Below are 19,124 nucleotides of genomic sequence, written 5' to 3' on the forward strand. Positions count from 1 at the left end.
TGATGAGATTGAGATTTATTATCCTCCTGAGGCTGTGCCTGCTCAGCCATCCCAACAGGACCTCTCATCCAGTCCACCAGACACTACCTTTATGTATGATGCCAAACCCGAGTTCACCACCACAGGACCACCAGAGATTACCAGCACTGCAACACAAACCACACCTCAAATGCAGGATGTAAAGACACCAGCTGTTGTCTACAAGGGAGAGACCACATCTGCAGCTGTGACAGCCACTGACGTCTTGATTGACAGCGAGACATCCACTGAAGATATGACATCGTCAACAAGTGCACACGTCTTTGATGAGTCCACCACTCAGTTGTCAGAGCACAGCAGAGACACCCTGACAGAAGACGACACAGCGACAGAAATTGGCACAGAGTTCTTTACATCTGCTCCCATGGCTTCAACTGTGTCTGACATGACCACCACCCCTGGTGCGGTGGTCTCTGATCAACAGTCCACCCAAGTGACCGCTGTCATTCAGAGGCAGAATGTATCAGGTAAGAATTACAAACAATACCTTAAAGGACAAATATGTAATATGTTGTACTAAAACAAAATGACCATGATATGTCATCAGAGATTACGGGAACATGCTAAATTGACGAAGTTGGCTTCTACGACAACAGCACTACAGCCAGCATGGTCTCCTTTGAAAATTCCAGAACGTCTGTTTTTCTTTGCCTGTTTCACATTTGTTAGAGTTAAAACGTATAAATAGTTATTGAACTCAGACTGTAGGACTTGTTGTCGCTTGTCATTGTCAAAATATGATGCTGTGCTCATCTTGCACTCATGTCCCTGCAGGGAACCTGCCTGTGCTTAGAGTCTGGGAACAAGGGGGCAGAAGGAAACAGTTCACTTTAACCATAGATTTTATATTAAATAGTGATTCAGTCTATTTTTTATACCATCTATGGCCCCAACTCACTATTTAGACTGCAGTACTCATTTTTGAAAACTGGAGTGTTACATATTGCTCCTTGAAACCTTGCAAGGGTCATTTGACATATGTAGATTCAATGCATATGATTCTAATTTAAGCATAAATCAGATTTGTCATGCTGCATTACTTGGGAGTTGGAGAATGCTGTGCTGTCCAGGGTGCTGAAGTGGAGAGAGAGCGTTTGATTGTCTGCCTATAAGAATGTATAGTGGTGGGAGTGAGGTTACATAACCAGAGAACAGGCAATGTATAGTGACTCTGCTGTTGGGAGAAGTTTGAAATCCTTACCCAGGCCATGACTTTCAGGTCAGCAGCACATGATTGCAAATAGCAGCTGCATCTTTTTTCACTCCTTTAATTTGCTCTCACATCTGAGCTGCAAACATTGCCATGGTGACTCATTACTTGTCCCTGAAGAGCAGCTCGTGTTGGAGAAAAGGTGAATGAACTTCTCATTAGGCAGTTTTTTGGAATTTGGTCTGGCTTCCTGGTAGGTGTGAAATGTGCCTGAAAGAGCAACAATCTGTACTCCAGATTATACACACTCAAACTGCTGTATCAGGAAAGGCAGATACAGAGTCTGTGTTTCTCTATGCTTTGTGTGTATTTGTACTGCAAATCACTAAGCATTTGCAGTATTTCTCTCCTCGTGTGTGCGTATACCACCTTACTGACAGCCAGCCTGGCAATAACAGAGTTGTGTTGGCAGTCCACCTGAGTAAGCACAGATGCCTGTCTTCAGCACAGACTGGACACCACCACAAGAGGTGATGTCATCGCTAACTCAAAGTCTCCCGTCTCTGTGAGGACAGCTGGAGACTGCTGGACCAAAGCGAGTGATTATAGCTACATTTACTGCATCATACATCATGTGATGTGGCTCAGCTGAGATACTTAAGGTCTTGTTTCTTCCCTCCCAGTTTGTGTGGGAAAAAGTTCTTGGAAAATATTGTGGCATAGGGAGAAGTGTGTTGTCTGGCTGCATGGTAACAAATTGCACAATAATATCAGGATGTTAAAAAATGTCCATGTGTTTCTAATTAATTGAAGAGAATTAAATTTACTACTTACAAAGTGTTTATGTGACATATTATGACTTGAAATATTGATACTCGAGGCATGCTAACCACAAATGTCACTAAGCAATGCACAGAGCCACCAGCAGTACTTTGTTACTAAAACCAATAAAATATCAATTTAAAATAGAGTTTACATAAGATTAGAGTTTGCTAAACTTATCCTTAACAATGGAATAGTTTGACATGATTGGCTGGCGACTGGTTCTGGCCAAAAAACAGTCTGGCATGTAACCTCCAACAACTCAACTAATTGTTTTTATGCTTTTTTGTGCCAATTAAACAAAAGCGAGATGTTAATTAATGAGCTTTAGAGGTGCTGGTATGTGAATTTTTAATCTATTGGACAGACCCAAGCTAGCTGTTTCTTTGCTGTCTCCAGTCTTTATGCTAAGCTAAGCTAAGCTAAGCTAAGCAGACTGGCTGCTGGCTGTAGCTTCATACTGAACAGAGTAAACAGACATGAGAGAGTTATCCATCTTCTCACATAACCCAGCACTAAAGCACAGATAAGTTTATTTCCAAAAATGTCAAACTGTTACTTTAAATACTTTTATAGCCTTCAGTCTTAGACCTAAAAATATTAGCAAGAATATCAAACAGTGGAAGAGTGCATATGTAATTGCTGAACTACAGTTAGTCTTTTTTAAACTCTTTAAAATCTAATGATACACCACAAACCTTTTTGCCATCTTCCATTAATTACCTTCATCCAACTCTAAAATATATTCTGTACATTAATAAATTAATCACAAATAAGTGTGGATGGTCATAAACTAATCACTTTATAGTTTATAAAGTCAGGTGGGTTCATTGCCCGAGTTCCCAGGCCTGGCCTGGTTTTTAAACAGGTGTCTTTCTGCAGAGCTGAGCTGGTGCAGGTGTTCTTGTTTGCAACCAATAATCTTATTAAATCACCCTTTGTGGGAAACAGAGATGGGGACAAGGGACACAGAGGGATAGTGTGAGACAGAAGTAGGAAAGTTTGCATACCAAAGGATTTCATGTTGTTTTGTGTGAATATTTTTTTCCTCCTCTTTGCTCAAACTACATTATGCAAACACTAGTAAACAATTCAGGCCCAACAGGACCAAACTGCTCATTTTTGGATCAACCATTGCTATGCCTTTTTTTCCACTTGCCCTGACTTGGATCTAAAGCTTGACGCTACGGCTCACTCTCAGAGTTTTTTTAATTAATAAAGGACTTGCAACAAAACTAGAATGCATGCTCTTGTAGATAGGATAGCCACATGAGTCAAAGATGAAAATAATTTACTGAGACAAAGGGCTGTTGTCTTCAATGGGTGCCATCAGGGTTTTTCCTAACACAAATGCTTATTTATTAAAGACAGGGACATGGACTCTGACCCTTTTCTTAGCTTTTAAAGTTATGATTGGCATCTATTAGTTCACTAAATTGAGCTGCAATGTAACAGCTTAATATCTTGATAGTTTGGTTTGGTGTAGTCATTTAAGACAACTATCTTTTGGTAGAGGTGGATTATTTCCAACCAGACAACATCTTGTTTATTTATATAAATACATAAATCCATCTGAGGCAACATAGTGTAGGTGGATGATTATAAAATTGTAACTTGCATGCTGTTGGGGAAATTGAAAGCTGCCTCTGTGTTCGACTTAAAATAAAGAGCACACATTTGCTGACATCTGAAATCACTTACTCTACAGAGGACCCATATATTTAGATAATATAAGATAATATACAGGGAGTGGACTTGATAACAACATTTTTACTGCATAATGTGATCCACATTCATAGTCTTCTATGTCTGTTAGCTATATGAAGGTTATAATATTTATTTTTATGAAGAATAGGAAATCCAACATCTCTAATATTTTAAACTGTAGATTATGATGGTGTTGTTTTGGATTGTAATAGGTTATATGAAATGGCACTGGTGTAGGATTTTTTACTGTATATCCTTTATACATATGAATATGTTCTGAAAGGTCTTTATAAAATGGCCACACTATTGTTGCGTATTGTATATGCCATAGATTTTTGGTATTCTGATTTTGTAAAACATATTAGTAATACTTTTAGTTGATCAACAGTTGCAGACTTTGTTAACTTTGTTGAAGGACTGGTAATGTCTATGTTGAAGTGGCCTCTTGATCATATTTTCACATCAATTTAGAAAAGATATTTTTGAATTATGGTTTGGATGAGGTTCAGACACCATCTCAGATGAGGCTCACAAAAATGTTGGAGAGGCTTTATTTGCAGTATTTTGCAGTGTTTTTTCAGGACTTCTTTAGGTTTAAAATAATTATTTTGTGAGCATTTGAGAAAACTGAAAAGTGGAGGATGCTGCATTGACTGTTGTATTATGATGGTGATTCATACAAGGAATACAACTTACAGTATGATATTTAATGTGCTAATTTATCTGTGCAGTGTATATTTAGGGTGTTTAAAAAAACAACTGTCAGTTTCTTTGTGGGTTAAGCTACAATACATTGGATCCTGCAGTTCCATTAATGCAATGCAACAGACTTTTTTGATAGACCTGTCTGTCTATTAAATTGACAGTCTTTCCTTTTCTTTTTGTTTTCTTCACAGTTGACCAGACTCTACAACCACAAGACTCTCAGTCTTCTGCCATACCAGTTGTGCCTGACCATCCCACCCCCTCCATAGCTGATGGTGAGCCCATCTTGCAGAGTGGAGACCCAGACCTTCTCTCCCAAGCTGCTGTAACCATCACCCCAACTGTTAGCTTTATAAATGGGAAACAGGAGATAACACTGGAGCCACAGAGCCCAGAAGAAGAAGCCAAAGGTACCCAGGTTTTAACAAATGTGACAACTCTGGGAGCAAGTGATGAAATAACAACTGTATTTGATTATAGTTGGACCGATCTTCCTGTTGATAGCACCACTGAATCTACAGAGACACCCACAGCGATGCAGACCTCTACAGAGATCCCAGATGATGATGACTATGACCCCGATTTAATCCCAATAGATGAATCAACACCTTCCCACACATCCCCCAAAGTAGTTGAGCTGACCACAAAGGGCCCCACACAGGAAGATACAACCTCTGTTATGGCCCCACTACTGGAGGACACTGCTCAATCAAAAACTACACAAAAAACTGAAGCTGGTCCAGATGCCACAGAGGGGATGAGTGATGTCACAGCTACCTCTGCCAACTTTGTTCGTACAGTAACACCAGCTGAACCACAGGTCACCAAAGCAACTGAAGAAACCCAAACAACAAAGGCTGAGGAAACCACCACTGTCATCACCACATCTGTACAAGAAGAGGTAGGCGAGTCAGGGAGGACTCCCACGTATGTGAAAAGTGACTCAGAAGTGATACAGACAGATAAAGCTAAGGACCAATCCCCTGTTACTTCTTCAACTGAGATTTACACAACCAGAGATAAAGCTGAAACCACAGTGGAAACAAAGAGCACATCTGCTGCTCCAGCTGCTGAAGACAGCACTCAGTCTACGTTACAGACTGTGTACACGCCCTCCTTTGATGACGCTGATGGGAAAACACCAACATCAACAACTAGTGACTCACAGACCTCTACTCAAGATGTGAAGGGAGGGAAAGAGACCCAAACCCCAGAAGAATTTGCCTTCAGGACAACAGCTCCTTCAGTATCTATTAGTTCAGCCTTTTCTGAACAGACGGACAAGACTGAGATAACACCAGCTATAGATGTAGCCAGCTCTGAATCATCAGCATCTGTAGCACCTACCCTGGCTGAAACTTCAGAGGGTACACTTACTAGTCAAAGAGGGAGTACAGACAGCCAAATGCCTTCCATCTCACCTACTGAAAAACTTGCCACTGATGCAATGTCTACACCGGAGGAGGAGGGTTCAGGGGATCAAACAGTAAACATGTTTACAACTGGCTCACCACCACATACATCTGCAGGGATTGTGACATCATCTTCAAGTTTGAGTGCAAAAGATCAAGCGACATGGGAGAGTGAAGTAACATCACAAACAGTACGAGCAGCAGAAACAGATAAAACATCCATTCCTGCCACTGGTGAGTTGGAAAAATCATCAGCACCCACCACTGTACATGAGGGGTGGAAACAAGATGAGACAACGAGTCCTCCCTCTCATGAATCCATCGCAACCACTGCTTCCACTTTATACAGTGCTATTGAAATTATCAAAACAACAATGGCCTCATTCACTGAATATTTCAGTCAGTACTCAACACAGAGTGCTTCACTGATGACTGAATTGCCTGACCAAAAGGTAGATACAAGTAAGGAAACTGGTGGGACAGATAAGGACACTTCAACAGATCAAACCTCCTCACCTGTGGTCACTTCTACTTCTCCAGTCATTAGCACAGTTGAACCGGATGAGTCTATTTCAATCACAGTTTCAACACTGGAAACGTCAAGTGTAACTGAAGACACAAAAAAGAAACAAAATCTGACGGTGACCCCAGTCAGTGGCATTACGGAGATAGGTTCACTGCATGCTAGTACAACCAGACAAATTATAGATGACCAAACCTCTGCTACAGCATCAGCAGGAGATATTGCAACAGTACAACCAATTGCTACAACTAGAGTAGGAGATAAAATCTCATTAGTAACTTTTGTACACGAAGAAAGCATGGCCAAACAGACAACTGAAAGCTCACATAAAGAGGAGGAGACAACTACAGCCTCCTTATGGTTTAGCACAGAGGAGCCAATAGGACTGCCAGTTATAAAAGAGGAAAGCGCTATCACAAGTCTGACAGAAAGCCCCTCAGTGACTTCTTTTACTGGCATGATAGAGGAGAGCTCTGTTATGACTCCAACTGATGAAGATGGTTCAGGTGATGTAACCCAAGAAGTTTTCAATCAGGGCTCCTCTGTCACAGCTGAATTATCTCTCTATAACACTGAGGCACCAACAAAAACGTCTCCTGTTACATCATCTGCTGTTTCAGATATTGAGTTTGAAAATATTACTAGTGCAGTTATAATGACAGAATCCAGTCCTTCATCCAGTAGATCAACCATAAGACCTGAAACAGCATCAGTCCACATCTTCTCCAATACAGAGAGTCCTGGAGATGGCACTGCCAATTTCACTGAGGAATCAGTCATTACAACACAAACTGTCTCTCCAATGTTTGGGATACAGTCAACATCAGACACAACATCAAGTGAAAGTCAAACAAGTGATACTTCAAAACCAGCTTTTACAACAGCATCATCACTCTACAGCACTGAGACACCAGCATCAATGCTACCTGAGACACCAGAGAGTGTAGCAACAAGTCAGACTGAAGAAACATCTTTGACACCAGAAACAAGTTCTGGTTTTCCAACAACAGAAAGAGAGAGCTCAGGTGACCAGACAAGTGAGATTTCCAGCAAGGAGACAACATCTCCCACAGCCTCCTCACTGTTTAGCACAGAGAAGCCAACAGCACTGCCAGTGGAAGAACAAGACAGTGCTGTCACAGGTCAGACAGAGAAGCCCTCAGTCTCTCCCATTACTTATATGACAGAGCAAAGTTCCATTCACTCTACATCAGAGGAAGTTGGCTCAGGTGACCAAACCCAAGACATGTTCACTCAGACTTCTTCTGTCACTGATACATCTGTCCTCTACAGCACAGATGCACCAACATCAATGTCACGTGAAGCAACAGAAGGTCTTAAAACAGATGAGACATCACTGTCATCAATTACAGAACAACCATCTGTTTCTCCAGTCTCTGACGAGACACTAACAAGTTCAATCACTATGCCTCCAGATATGGCCTCTGTTATATCATCCACACTTACAGACATCTGTGACGATACTATTTCAACTGAGCCGACAATGGTAGAGTCCATTCCATCCATCAGTGGATCAACCATGAGCCCTGAAACAATATCACTGAGCACCTTCACCAATACAAAGAGTTCTGGAGATGGCACTGCCGATTTCACTGAGGAATCATTTATTCCAGCAACTACTGTCTCTCCAATGTTCAAGACACAGTCAACATCAGACACAGCATCAAGTGAAAGTCAAACAAGTGATACTTCAAAACCATCTTTTACAACAGCATTGTCACTCTACAGCACCGAGACACCAACATCTGTGTACGCTGTGACGGGAGAGAGTGTAGCAACAAGTCAGACTGAAGAAACATCTTTGACACCAGAAACAAGTTCTGATTTTCCAACAACAGAAAGAGAGAGCTCAGGTGGCCAGACAAGTGAGATTTCCAGCAAGGAGACAACATCTCCCACAGCCTCCTCACTGTTTAGCACAGAGAAGCCAACAGCACTGCCAGTGGAAGAACAAGACAGTGCTGTCACAGGTCAGACAGAGAAGCCCTCAGTCTCTCCCATTACTTATATGACAGAGCAAAGTTCCATTCACTCTACATCAGAGGAAGTTGGCTCAGGTGACCAAACCCAAGACATGTTCACTCAGACTTCTTCTGTCACTGATTCATCTGTCCTCTTCAGCACAGATGCACCAACATCAATTACACATGAAGCAACAGAAGGTCTTAAAACAGATAAGACATCAATACCATCACTTACAGGAGAAACATCTGTTTCTCCAGTCTCTGAAGAGTCACTAACAAGTTCAATCACTATGCCTCCAGATATGGCCTCTGTTATATCATCCACACTTACAGACATCGGTGACGATACCATTTCAACTGAGCCGACAATGGTAGAGTCCATTCCATCCATCAGTGGATCAACCATGAGCCCTGAAACAATATCACTGAGCACCTTCACCAATACAGAGAGTTCTGGAGATGGCACTGCCGATTTCACTGAGGAATCCGTTATTCCAGCAACTACTGTCTCTCCAATGTTCAGGACACAGTCAACATCAGACACAGCATCAAGTGAAAGTCAAACAAGTGATACTTCAAAACCAGCGTTTACAACAGCATCATCACTCTACAGCACTGAGACACCAACATCAATGCTACCTGAGACACGAGAGAGTGTAGCAACAAGTCAGAGTGAAGAAACATCTTTGACACCAGAAACAAGTTCTGATTTTCCAACAACAGAAAGAGAGAGCTCAGGTGACCAGACAAGTGAGATTTCCAGCAAGGAGACAACATCTCCCACAGCCTCCTCACTGTTTAGCACAGAGAAGCCAACAGCACTGCCAGTGGAAGAACAAGACAGTGCTGTCACAGGTCAGACAGAGAAGCCCTCAGTCTCTCCCATTACTTATATGACAGAGCAAAGTTCCATTCACTCTACATCAGAGGAAGTTGGCTCAGGTGACCAAACCCAAGACATGTTCACTCAGACTTCTTCTGTCACTGATTCATCTGTCCTCTACAGCACAGATGCACCAACATCAATGTCACGTGAAGCAACAGAAGGTCTTAAAACAGATGAGACATCACTGTCATCAATTACAGAACAACCATCTGTTTCTCCAGTCTCTGACGAGACACTAACAAGTTCAATCACTATGCCTCCAGATATGGCCTCTGTTATATCATCCACACTTACAGACATCGGTGACGATACCATTAGCAGTGAGCCGACAATGGTACAGTCCATTCCTTCCATCAGTGGATCAACCATGAGTCCTGAAACAATATCACTGAGCATCTTCACTGGTACAGAGAGTTCTGGAGATGGCACTGCCGATTTCACTCAGGAATCATTTATTCCAGCAACTACTGTCTCTCCAATGTTCAGGACACAGTCAACATCACACACAGCATCAAGTGAAAGTCAAACAAGTGATACTTCAAAACCAGCGTTTACAACAGCATCATCACTCTACAGCACTGAGACACCAACATCAATGCTACCTGAGACACGAGAGAGTGTAGCAACAAGTCAGAGTGAAGAAACATCTTTGACACCAGAAAGAAGTTCTGATTTTCCAACAACAGAAAGGGAGAGCTCAGGTGACCAGACAAGTGAGATTTCCAGCAAGGAGACAACATCTCCCACAGCCTCCTCACTGTTTAGCACAGAGAAGCCAACAGCACTGCCAGTGGAAGAACAAGACAGTGCTGTCACAGGTCAGACAGAGAAGCCCTCAGTCTCTCCCATTACTTATATGACAGAGCAAAGTTCCATTCACTCTACATCAGAGGAAGTTGGCTCAGGTGACCAAACCCAAGACATGTTCACTCAGACTTCTTCTGTCACTGATACATCTGTCCTCTACAGCACAGATGCACCAACATCAATTACACATGGAGGAACAGAAGGTCTTAAAACAGATAAGACATCAATACCATCACTTACAGGAGAAACATCTGTTTCTCCAGTCTCTGAAGAGTCACTAACGAGTTCAATCACTATGCCTCCAGATATGGCCTCTGTTACATCATCCACACTTACGGACATCGGTGACGATACCATTAGCAGTGAGCCTACAATGGTAGAGTCCATTCCATCCATCAGTGGATCAACCATGAGCCCTGAAACAATATCACTGAGCATCTTCACCAATACAGAGAGTTCTGGAGATGGCACTGTCGATTTCACTGAGGAATCAGTTATTCCAGCAACTACTGTCTCTCCAATGTTCAGGACACAGTCAACATCAGACACAGCATCAAGTGAAAGTCAAACAAGTAATACTTCAAAACCAGCGTTTACAATAGCATCATCACTCTACAGCACTGAGACACCAACATCAATGCTACCTGAGACACGAGAGAGTGTAGCAACAAGTCAGAGTGAAGAAACATCTTTGACACCAGAAACAAGTTCTGATTTTCCAACAACAGAAAGAGAGAGCTCAGGTGACCAGACAAGTGAGATTTCCAGCAAGGACACAACATCTCCCACAGCCTCCTCACTGTTTAGCACAGAGAAGCCAACAGCACTGCCAGCGGAAGAACAAGACAGTGCTGTCACAGGTCAGACAGAGAAGCCCTCAGTCTCTCCCATTACTTATATGACAGAGCAAAGTTCCATTCACTCTACATCAGAGGAAGTTGGCTCAGGTGACCAAACCCAAGACATGTTCACTCAGACTTCTTCTGTCACTGATTCATCTGTCCTCTACAGCACAGATGCACCAACATCAATGTCACGTGGACGAACAGAAGGTCTTGAAACAGATAAGACATCAGTGCCATCAATTACAGAACAACCATCTGTTTCTCCAGTCTCTGACGAGACACTAACAAGTTCAATCACTATGCCTCCAGATATGGTCTCTGTTATATCATCCACACTTACATACATCAGTGACGATACAATTAGCAGTGAGCCGACAATGGTAGAGTCCATTCCATCCGTCAGTGGATCAACCATGAGCACTGAAACAATATCGCTGAGCACCTTCACCAATACAGAGAGTTCTGGAGATGGCACTGCCGATTTTACTGAGGAATCAGTTATTCCAGCAACTACTGTCTCTCCAATGTTCAGGACACAGTCAACATCAGACACAGCATCAAGTGAAAGTCAAACAAGTGATACTTCAAAACCAGCTTTTACAACAGCATCATCACTCTACAGCACTGAGACACCAACATCAATGCTACCTGAGACACGAGAGAGTGTAGCAACAAGTCAGACTGAAGAAGCATCTGTGACACCAGAAACAAGTTCTGATTTCCCAACAACAGAAAGAGAGAGCTTAGGTGACCAGACAAGTGAGATTTCCAGCAAGGACACAACATCTCCCACAGCCTCCTCGCTGTTTAGCACAGAGAAGCCAACAGCACTGCCAGTGGAAGAACAAGACAGTGCTGTCACAGGTCAGACAGAGAAGCCCTCAGTCTCTCCCATTACTTATATGACAGAGCAAAGTTCCATTCACTCTACATCAGAGGAAGTTGGCTCAGGTGACCAAACCCAAGACATGTTCACTCAGACTTCTTCTGTCACTGATACATCTGTCCTCTACAGCACAGATGCACCAACATCAGTGTCACGTGGAGCAACAAAAGGTCTTGAAACAGATAAGACATCAGTACCATCACTAACAGGAGAAACATCTGTTTCTCCAGTCTCTGAAGAGTCACTAACAAGTTCAATCACTATGCCTCCAGATTTGGCCTCTGTTATATCATCCACACTTACAGACATTGGTGACGATACTATTTCAAGTGAACCGACAATGGTGTCCATTCCTTCCATCAGTGGATCAACCATGAGTCCTGAAACAATATCACTGAGCATCTTCACCAATACAGAGAGTTCTGGAGATGGCACTGCCGATTTCACTGATGAATCATTTATTCCAGCAACTACTGTCTCTCCAATGTTCAGGACACAGTCAACATCAGACACAGCATCAAGTGAAAGTCAAACAAGTGATACTTCAAAACCAGCGTTTACAACAGCATCATCACTCTACAGCACTGAGACACCAACATCAATGCTACCTGAGACACGAGAGAGTGTAGCAACAAGTCAGAGTGAAGAAACATCTTTGACACCAGAAACAAGTTCTGATTTTCCAACAACAGAAAGAGAGAGCTCAGGTGACCAGACAAGTGAGATTTCCAGCAAGGACACAACATCTCCCACAGCCTCCTCACTGTTTAGCACAGAGAAGCCAACAGCACTGCCAGTGGAAGAACACGACAGTGCTGTCACAGGTCAGACAGAGAAGCCCTCAGTCTCTCCCATTACTTATATGACAGAGCAAAGTTCCATTCACTCTACATCAGAGGAAGTTGGCTCAGGTGACCAAACCCAAGACATGTTCACTCAGACTTCTTCTGTCACTGATACATCTGTCCTCTACAGCACAGATGCACCAACATCAATGTCACGTGGAGCAACAGAAGGTCTTAAAACAGATAAGACATCAATACCATCACTTACAGGAGAAACATCTGTTTCTCCAGTCTCTGAAGAGTCACTAACAAGTTCAATCACTATGCCTCCAGATATGGCCTCTGTTATATCATCCACACTTACAGACATCGGTGACGATACCATTTCAACTGAGCCGACAATGGTAGAGTCCATTCCATCCATCAGTGGATCAACCATGAGCCCTGAAACAATATCACTGAGCACCTTCACCAATACAGAGAGTTCTGGAGATGGCACTGCCGATTTCACTGAGGAATCCGTTATTCCAGCAACTACTGTCTTTCCTATGTTCAGGACACAGTCAACATCAGACACAGCATCAAGTGAAAGTGAAACAAATGATACTTCAAAACCAGCTTTTACAACAGCATCGTCACTCTACAGCACCGAGACACCAACATCTGTGTACGCAGTGACGGGAGAGAGTGTAGCAACAAGTCAGACTGAAGAAACATCTTTGACACCAGAAACAAGTTCTGATTTTCCAACAACAGAAAGAGAGAGCTCAGGTGACCAGACAAGTGAGATTTCCAGCAAGGACACAACATCTCCCACAGCCTCCTCACTGTTTAGCACAGAGAAGCCAACAGCACTGCCAGTGGAAGAACAAGACAGTGCTGTCACAGGTCAGACAGAGAAGCCCTCAGTCTCTCCCATTACTTATATGACAGAGCAAAGTTCCATTCACTCTACATCAGAGGAAGTTGGCTCAGGTGACCAAACCCAAGACATGTTCACTCAGACTTCTTCTGTCACTGATTCATCTGTCCTCTACAGCACAGATGCACCAACATCAATGTCACGTGAAGCAACAGAAGGTCTTAAAACAGATGAGACATCACTGTCATCAATTACAGAACAACCATCTGTTTCTCCAGTCTCTGACGAGACACTAACAAGTTCAATCACTATGCCTCCAGATATGGCCTCTGTTATATCATCCACACTTAAAGACATCGGTGACGATACCATTAGCAGTGAGCCGACAATGGTACAGTCCATTCCATCCATCAGTGGATCAACCATGAGCCCTGAAACAATATCACTGAGCATCTTCACCAATACAGAGAGTTCTGGAGATGGCACTGCCGATTTCACTGAGGAATCCGTTATTCCAGCAACTACTGTCTCTCCAATGTTCAGGACACAGTCAACATCAGACACAGGATCAAGTGAAAGTGAAACAAGTGATACTTCAAAACCAGCGTTTACAACAGCATCATCACTCTACAGCACTGAGACACCAACATCTGTGTACGCTGTGACTGGAGACAGTGTAGCAACAAGTCAGACTGAAGAAGCATCCGTGACACCAGAAACAAGTTCTGATTTCCCAACAACAGAAAGAGAGAGCTCAGGTGACCAGACAAGTGAGATTTCCAGCAAGGACACAACATCTCCCACAGCCTCCTCACTGTTTAGCACAGAGAAGCCAACAGCACTGCCAGTGGAAGAACAAGACAGTGCTGTCACAGGTCAGACAGAGAAGCCCTCAGTCTCTCCCATTACTTATATGACAGAGCAAAGTTCCATTCACTCTACATCAGAGGAAGTTGGCTCAGGTGACCAAACCCAAGACATGTTCACTCAGACTTCTTCTGTCACTGATACATCTGTCCTCTACAGCACTGAGACACCAACATCAGTGTCACGTGGAGCAACAGAAGGTCTTGAAACAGATAAGACATCAGTACCATCACTAACAGGAGAAACATCTGTTTCTCCAGTCTCTGAAGAGTCACTAACAAGTTCAATCACTATGCCTCCAGATATGGCCTCTGTTATATCATCCACACTTACAGACATCGGTGACGATACCATTTCAACTGAGCCGACAATGGTAGAGTCCATTCCATCCATCAGTGGATCAACCATGAGCCCTGAAACAATATCACTGAGCATCTTCACTAATACAGAGAGTTCTGGAGATGGCACTGCCGATTTCACTGAGGAATCCGTTATTCCAGCAACTACTGTCTCTCCAATGTTCAGGACACAGTCAACATCAGACACAGCATCAAGTGAAAGTGAAACAAGTGATACTTCAAAACCAGCTTTAACAACAGCATCGTCACTCTACAGCACCGAGACACCAACATCTGTGTACGCTGTGACGGGAGAGAGTGTAGCAACAAGTCAGACTGAAGAAACATCTTTGACACCAGAAACAAGTTCTGATTTTCCAACAACAGAAAGAGAGAGCTCAGGTGACCAGACAAGTGAGATTTCCAGCAAGGACACAACATCTCCCACAGCCTCCTCACTGTTTAGCACAGAGAAGCCAACAGCACTGCCAGTGGAAGAACAAGACAGTGCTGTCACAGGTCAGACAGAGAAGCCCTCAGTCTCTCCCATTACTTATATGACAGAGCAAAGTTCCATTCACTCTACATCAGAGGAAGTTGGCTCAGGTGACCAAACCCAAGACATGTTCACTCAGACTTCTTCTGTCACTGATTCATCTGTCCTCTACAGCACAGATGCACCAACATCAATGTCACGTGAAGCAACAGAAGGTCTTAAATCAGATGAGACATCACTGTCATCAATTACAGAACAACCATCTGTTTCTCCAGTCTCTGACGAGACACTAACAAGTTCAATCACTATGCCTCCAGATATGGCCTCTGTTATATCATCCACACTTAAAGACATCGGTGACGATACCATTAGCAGTGAGCCGACAATGGTACAGTCCATTCCATCCATCAGTGGATCAACCATGAGCCCTGAAACAATATCACTGAGCATCTTCACCAATACAGAGAGTTCTGGAGATGGCACTGCCGATTTCACTGATGAATCATTTATTCCAGCAACTACTGTCTCTCCAATGTTCAGGACACAGTCAACATCAGACACAGGATCAAGTGAAAGTGAAACAAGTGATACTTCAAAACCAGCGTTTACAACAGCATCATCACTCTACAGCACTGAGACACCAACATCTGTGTACGCTGTGACTGGAGACAGTGTAGCAACAAGTCAGACTGAAGAAGCATCCGTGACACCAGAAACAAGTTCTGATTTCCCAACAACAGAAAGAGAGAGCTCAGGTGACCAGACAAGTGAGATTTCCAGCAAGGACACAACATCTCCCACAGCCTCCTCACTGTTTAGCACAGAGAAGCCAACAGCACTGCCAGTGGAAGAACAAGACAGTGCTGTCACAGGTCAGACAGAGAAGCCCTCAGTCTCTCCCATTACTTATATGACAGAGCAAAGTTCCATTCACTCTACATCAGAGGAAGTTGGCTCAGGTGACCAAACCCAAGACATGTTCACTCAGACTTCTTCTGTCACTGATACATCTGTCCTCTACAGCACTGAGACACCAACATCAGTGTCACGTGGAGCAACAGAAGGTCTTGAAACAGATAAGACATCAGTACCATCACTAACAGGAGAAACATCTGTTTCTCCAGTCTCTGAAGAGTCACTAACAAGTTCAATCACTATGCCTCCAGATATGGCCTCTGTTATATCATCCACACTTACAGACATCGGTGACGATACCATTTCAACTGAGCCGACAATGGTAGAGTCCATTCCATCCATCAGTGGATCAACCATGAGCCCTGAAACAATATCACTGAGCATCTTCACTAATACAGAGAGTTCTGGAGATGGCACTGCCGATTTCACTGAGGAATCCGTTATTCCAGCAACTACTGTCTCTCCAATGTTCAGGACACAGTCAACATCAGACACAGCATCAAGTGAAAGTGAAACAAGTGATACTTCAAAACCAGCTTTAACAACAGCATCGTCACTCTACAGCACCGAGACACCAACATCTGTGTACGCTGTGACGGGAGAGAGTGTAGCAACAAGTCAGACTGAAGAAACATCTTTGACACCAGAAACAAGTTCTGATTTTCCAACAACAGAAAGAGAGAGCTCAGGTGACCAGACAAGTGAGATTTCCAGCAAGGACACAACATCTCCCACAGCCTCCTCACTGTTTAGCACAGAGAAGCCAACAGCACTGCCAGTGGAAGAACAAGACAGTGCTGTCACAGGTCAGACAGAGAAGCCCTCAGTCTCTCCCATTACTTATATGACAGAGCAAAGTTCCATTCACTCTACATCAGAGGAAGTTGGCTCAGGTGACCAAACCCAAGACATGTTCACTCAGACTTCTTCTGTCACTGATTCATCTGTCCTCTACAGCACAGATGCACCAACATCAATGTCACGTGAAGCAACAGAAGGTCTTAAATCAGATGAGACATCACTGTCATCAATTACAGAACAACCATCTGTTTCTCCAGTCTCTGACGAGACACTAACAAGTTCAATCACTATGCCTCCAGATATGGCCTCTGTTATATCATCCACACTTAAAGACATCGGTGACGATACCATTAGCAGTGAGCCGACAATGGTACAGTCCATTCCATCCATCAGTGGATCAACCATGAGCCCTGAAACAATATCACTGAGCATCTTCACCAATACAGAGAGTTCTGGAGATGGCACTGCCGATTTCACTGATGAATCATTTATTCCAGCAACTACTGTCTCTCCAATGTTCAGGACACAGTCAACATCAGACACAGCATCAAGTGAAAGTCAAACAAGTGATACTTCAAAACCAGCGTTTACAACAGCATCATCACTCTACAGCACTGAGACACCAACATCAATGCTACCTGAGACACGAGAGAATGTAGCAACAAGTCAGAGTGAAGAAACATCTTTGACACCAGAAACAAGTTCTGATTTCCCAACAACAGAAAGAGAGAGCTCAGGTGACCAGACAAGTGAGATTTCCAGCAAGGAGACAACATCTCCCACAGCCTCCTCACTGTTTAGCACAGAGAAGCCAACAGCACTGCCAGTGGAAGAACAAGACAGTGCTGTCACAGGTCAGACAGAGAAGCCCTCAGTCTCTCCCATTACTTATATGACAGAGCAAAGTTCCATTCACTCTACATCAGAGGAAGTTGGCTCAGGTGACCAAACCCAAGACATGTTCACTCAGACTTCTTCTGTCACTGATACATCTGTCCTCTACAGCACAAACGCACCAACATCAATGTCACGTGGAGCAACAGAAGGTCTTGAAACAGATAAGACATCAGTACCATCACTAACAGGAGAAACATCTGTTTCTCCTGTCTCTGAAGAGTCACTAACAAGTTCAATAACTATGCCTCCAGATATGGCCTCTCTTATATCATCCACACTTACAGACATCGGTGAGGATACCATTTCAACTGAGCCGACAATGGTAGAGTCCATTCCATCCATCAGTGGATCAACCATGAGCCCTGAAACAATATCACTGAGCATCTTCACTGGTACAGAAAGTTCTGGAGATGGCACTGCTGATTTCACTAAGGAATCCGTTATTCCAGCAACTGCTGTCTCTCCAATGTTCAGGACACAGTCAACATCAGACACAGCATCAAGTGAAAGTCAAACAAGTGATACTTCAGAACCAGCGTTTACAACAGCATCATCACTCTACAGCACTGAGACACCAACATCAATGCTACCTGAGACACGAGAGAGTGTAGCAACAAGTCAGAGTGAAGAAACATCTTTGACACCAGAAACAAGTTCTGATTTTCCAACAACAGAAAGAGAGAGCTCAGGTGACCAGACAAGTGAGATTTCCAGCAAGGACACAACATCTCCCACAGCCTCCTCACTGTTTAGCACAGAGAAGCCAACAGCACTGCCAGTGGAAGAACAAGACAGTGCTGTCACAGGTCAGACAGAGAAGCCCTCAGTCTCTCCCATTACTTATATGACAGAGCAAAGTTCCATTCACTCTACATCAGAGGAAGTTGGCTCAGGTGACCAAACCCAAGACATGTTCACTCAGACTTCTTCTGTCACTGATTCATCTGTCCTCTACAGCACAGATGCACCAACATCAATGTCACGTGGAGCAACAGAAGGTCTTGAAACAGATGAGACATCACTGTCATCACTTACAGGAGAAACATCTGTTTCTCCAGTCTCTGAAGAGTCACTAACAAGTTCAATCGCTATGCCTCCAGATATGGCCTCTGTTATATCATCCACACTTACAGACATCGGTGATGATACCATTTCAACTGAGCCGACAATGGTAGAGTCCATTCCATCCATCAGTGGATCAACCATGAGCCCTGAAACAATATCACTGAGCATCTTCACCAATACAGAGAGTTCTGGAGATGGCACTGCCGATTTCACTGAGGAATCCGTTATTCCAGCAACTACTGTCTCTCCAATGTTCAGGACACAGTCAACATCAGACACAGGATCAAGTGAAAGTGAAACAAGTGATACTTCAAAACCAGCGTTTACAATA

General features: G+C 43.4%; 1 protein-coding gene across 1 annotated transcript; it reads left to right on the top strand.

Moving 5' to 3' along the window:
• Window positions 1-5: 5 nt before the first annotated feature.
• On the top strand, window positions 6-13,990 carry LOC146320677 (uncharacterized). Its single transcript, XM_084729198.1, has 8 exons — window positions 6-506; window positions 4,615-6,476; window positions 7,290-8,515; window positions 8,633-9,375; window positions 9,493-12,591; window positions 13,309-13,527; window positions 13,693-13,805; window positions 13,958-13,990. Exons 1-8 carry the CDS (start codon window positions 92-94, stop codon window positions 13,988-13,990), a joined length of 7,710 nt encoding a protein of 2,569 aa, XP_084585324.1. The 5' UTR covers window positions 6-91.
• Window positions 13,991-19,124: the final 5,134 nt, after the last annotated feature.

Source organism: Lutjanus erythropterus, chromosome 10 (genome assembly GCF_056507025.1).
Source record: "Lutjanus erythropterus isolate fLutEry1 chromosome 10, fLutEry1.hap2, whole genome shotgun sequence".
Taxonomy (NCBI): Eukaryota; Metazoa; Chordata; class Actinopteri; order Lutjaniformes; family Lutjanidae; genus Lutjanus; species Lutjanus erythropterus.

Excerpts from the sequence above, each read along its gene's own strand:
- LOC146320677 (XM_084729198.1), top strand. The coding sequence starts at position 92 with ATGTATGATGCCAAACCCGAGTTCACCACCACAGGACCACCAGAGATT. Across the intron at positions 507-4,614 it reads TCAGAGGCAGAATGTATCAG|TTGACCAGACTCTACAACCA; the intron begins GTAAGAATTACA and ends TTTTCTTCACAG. Across the intron at positions 13,528-13,692 it reads ATCAGAGGAAGTTGGCTCAG|TCTCTGACGAGACACTAACA; the intron begins GTGACCAAACCC and ends CTGTTTCTCCAG.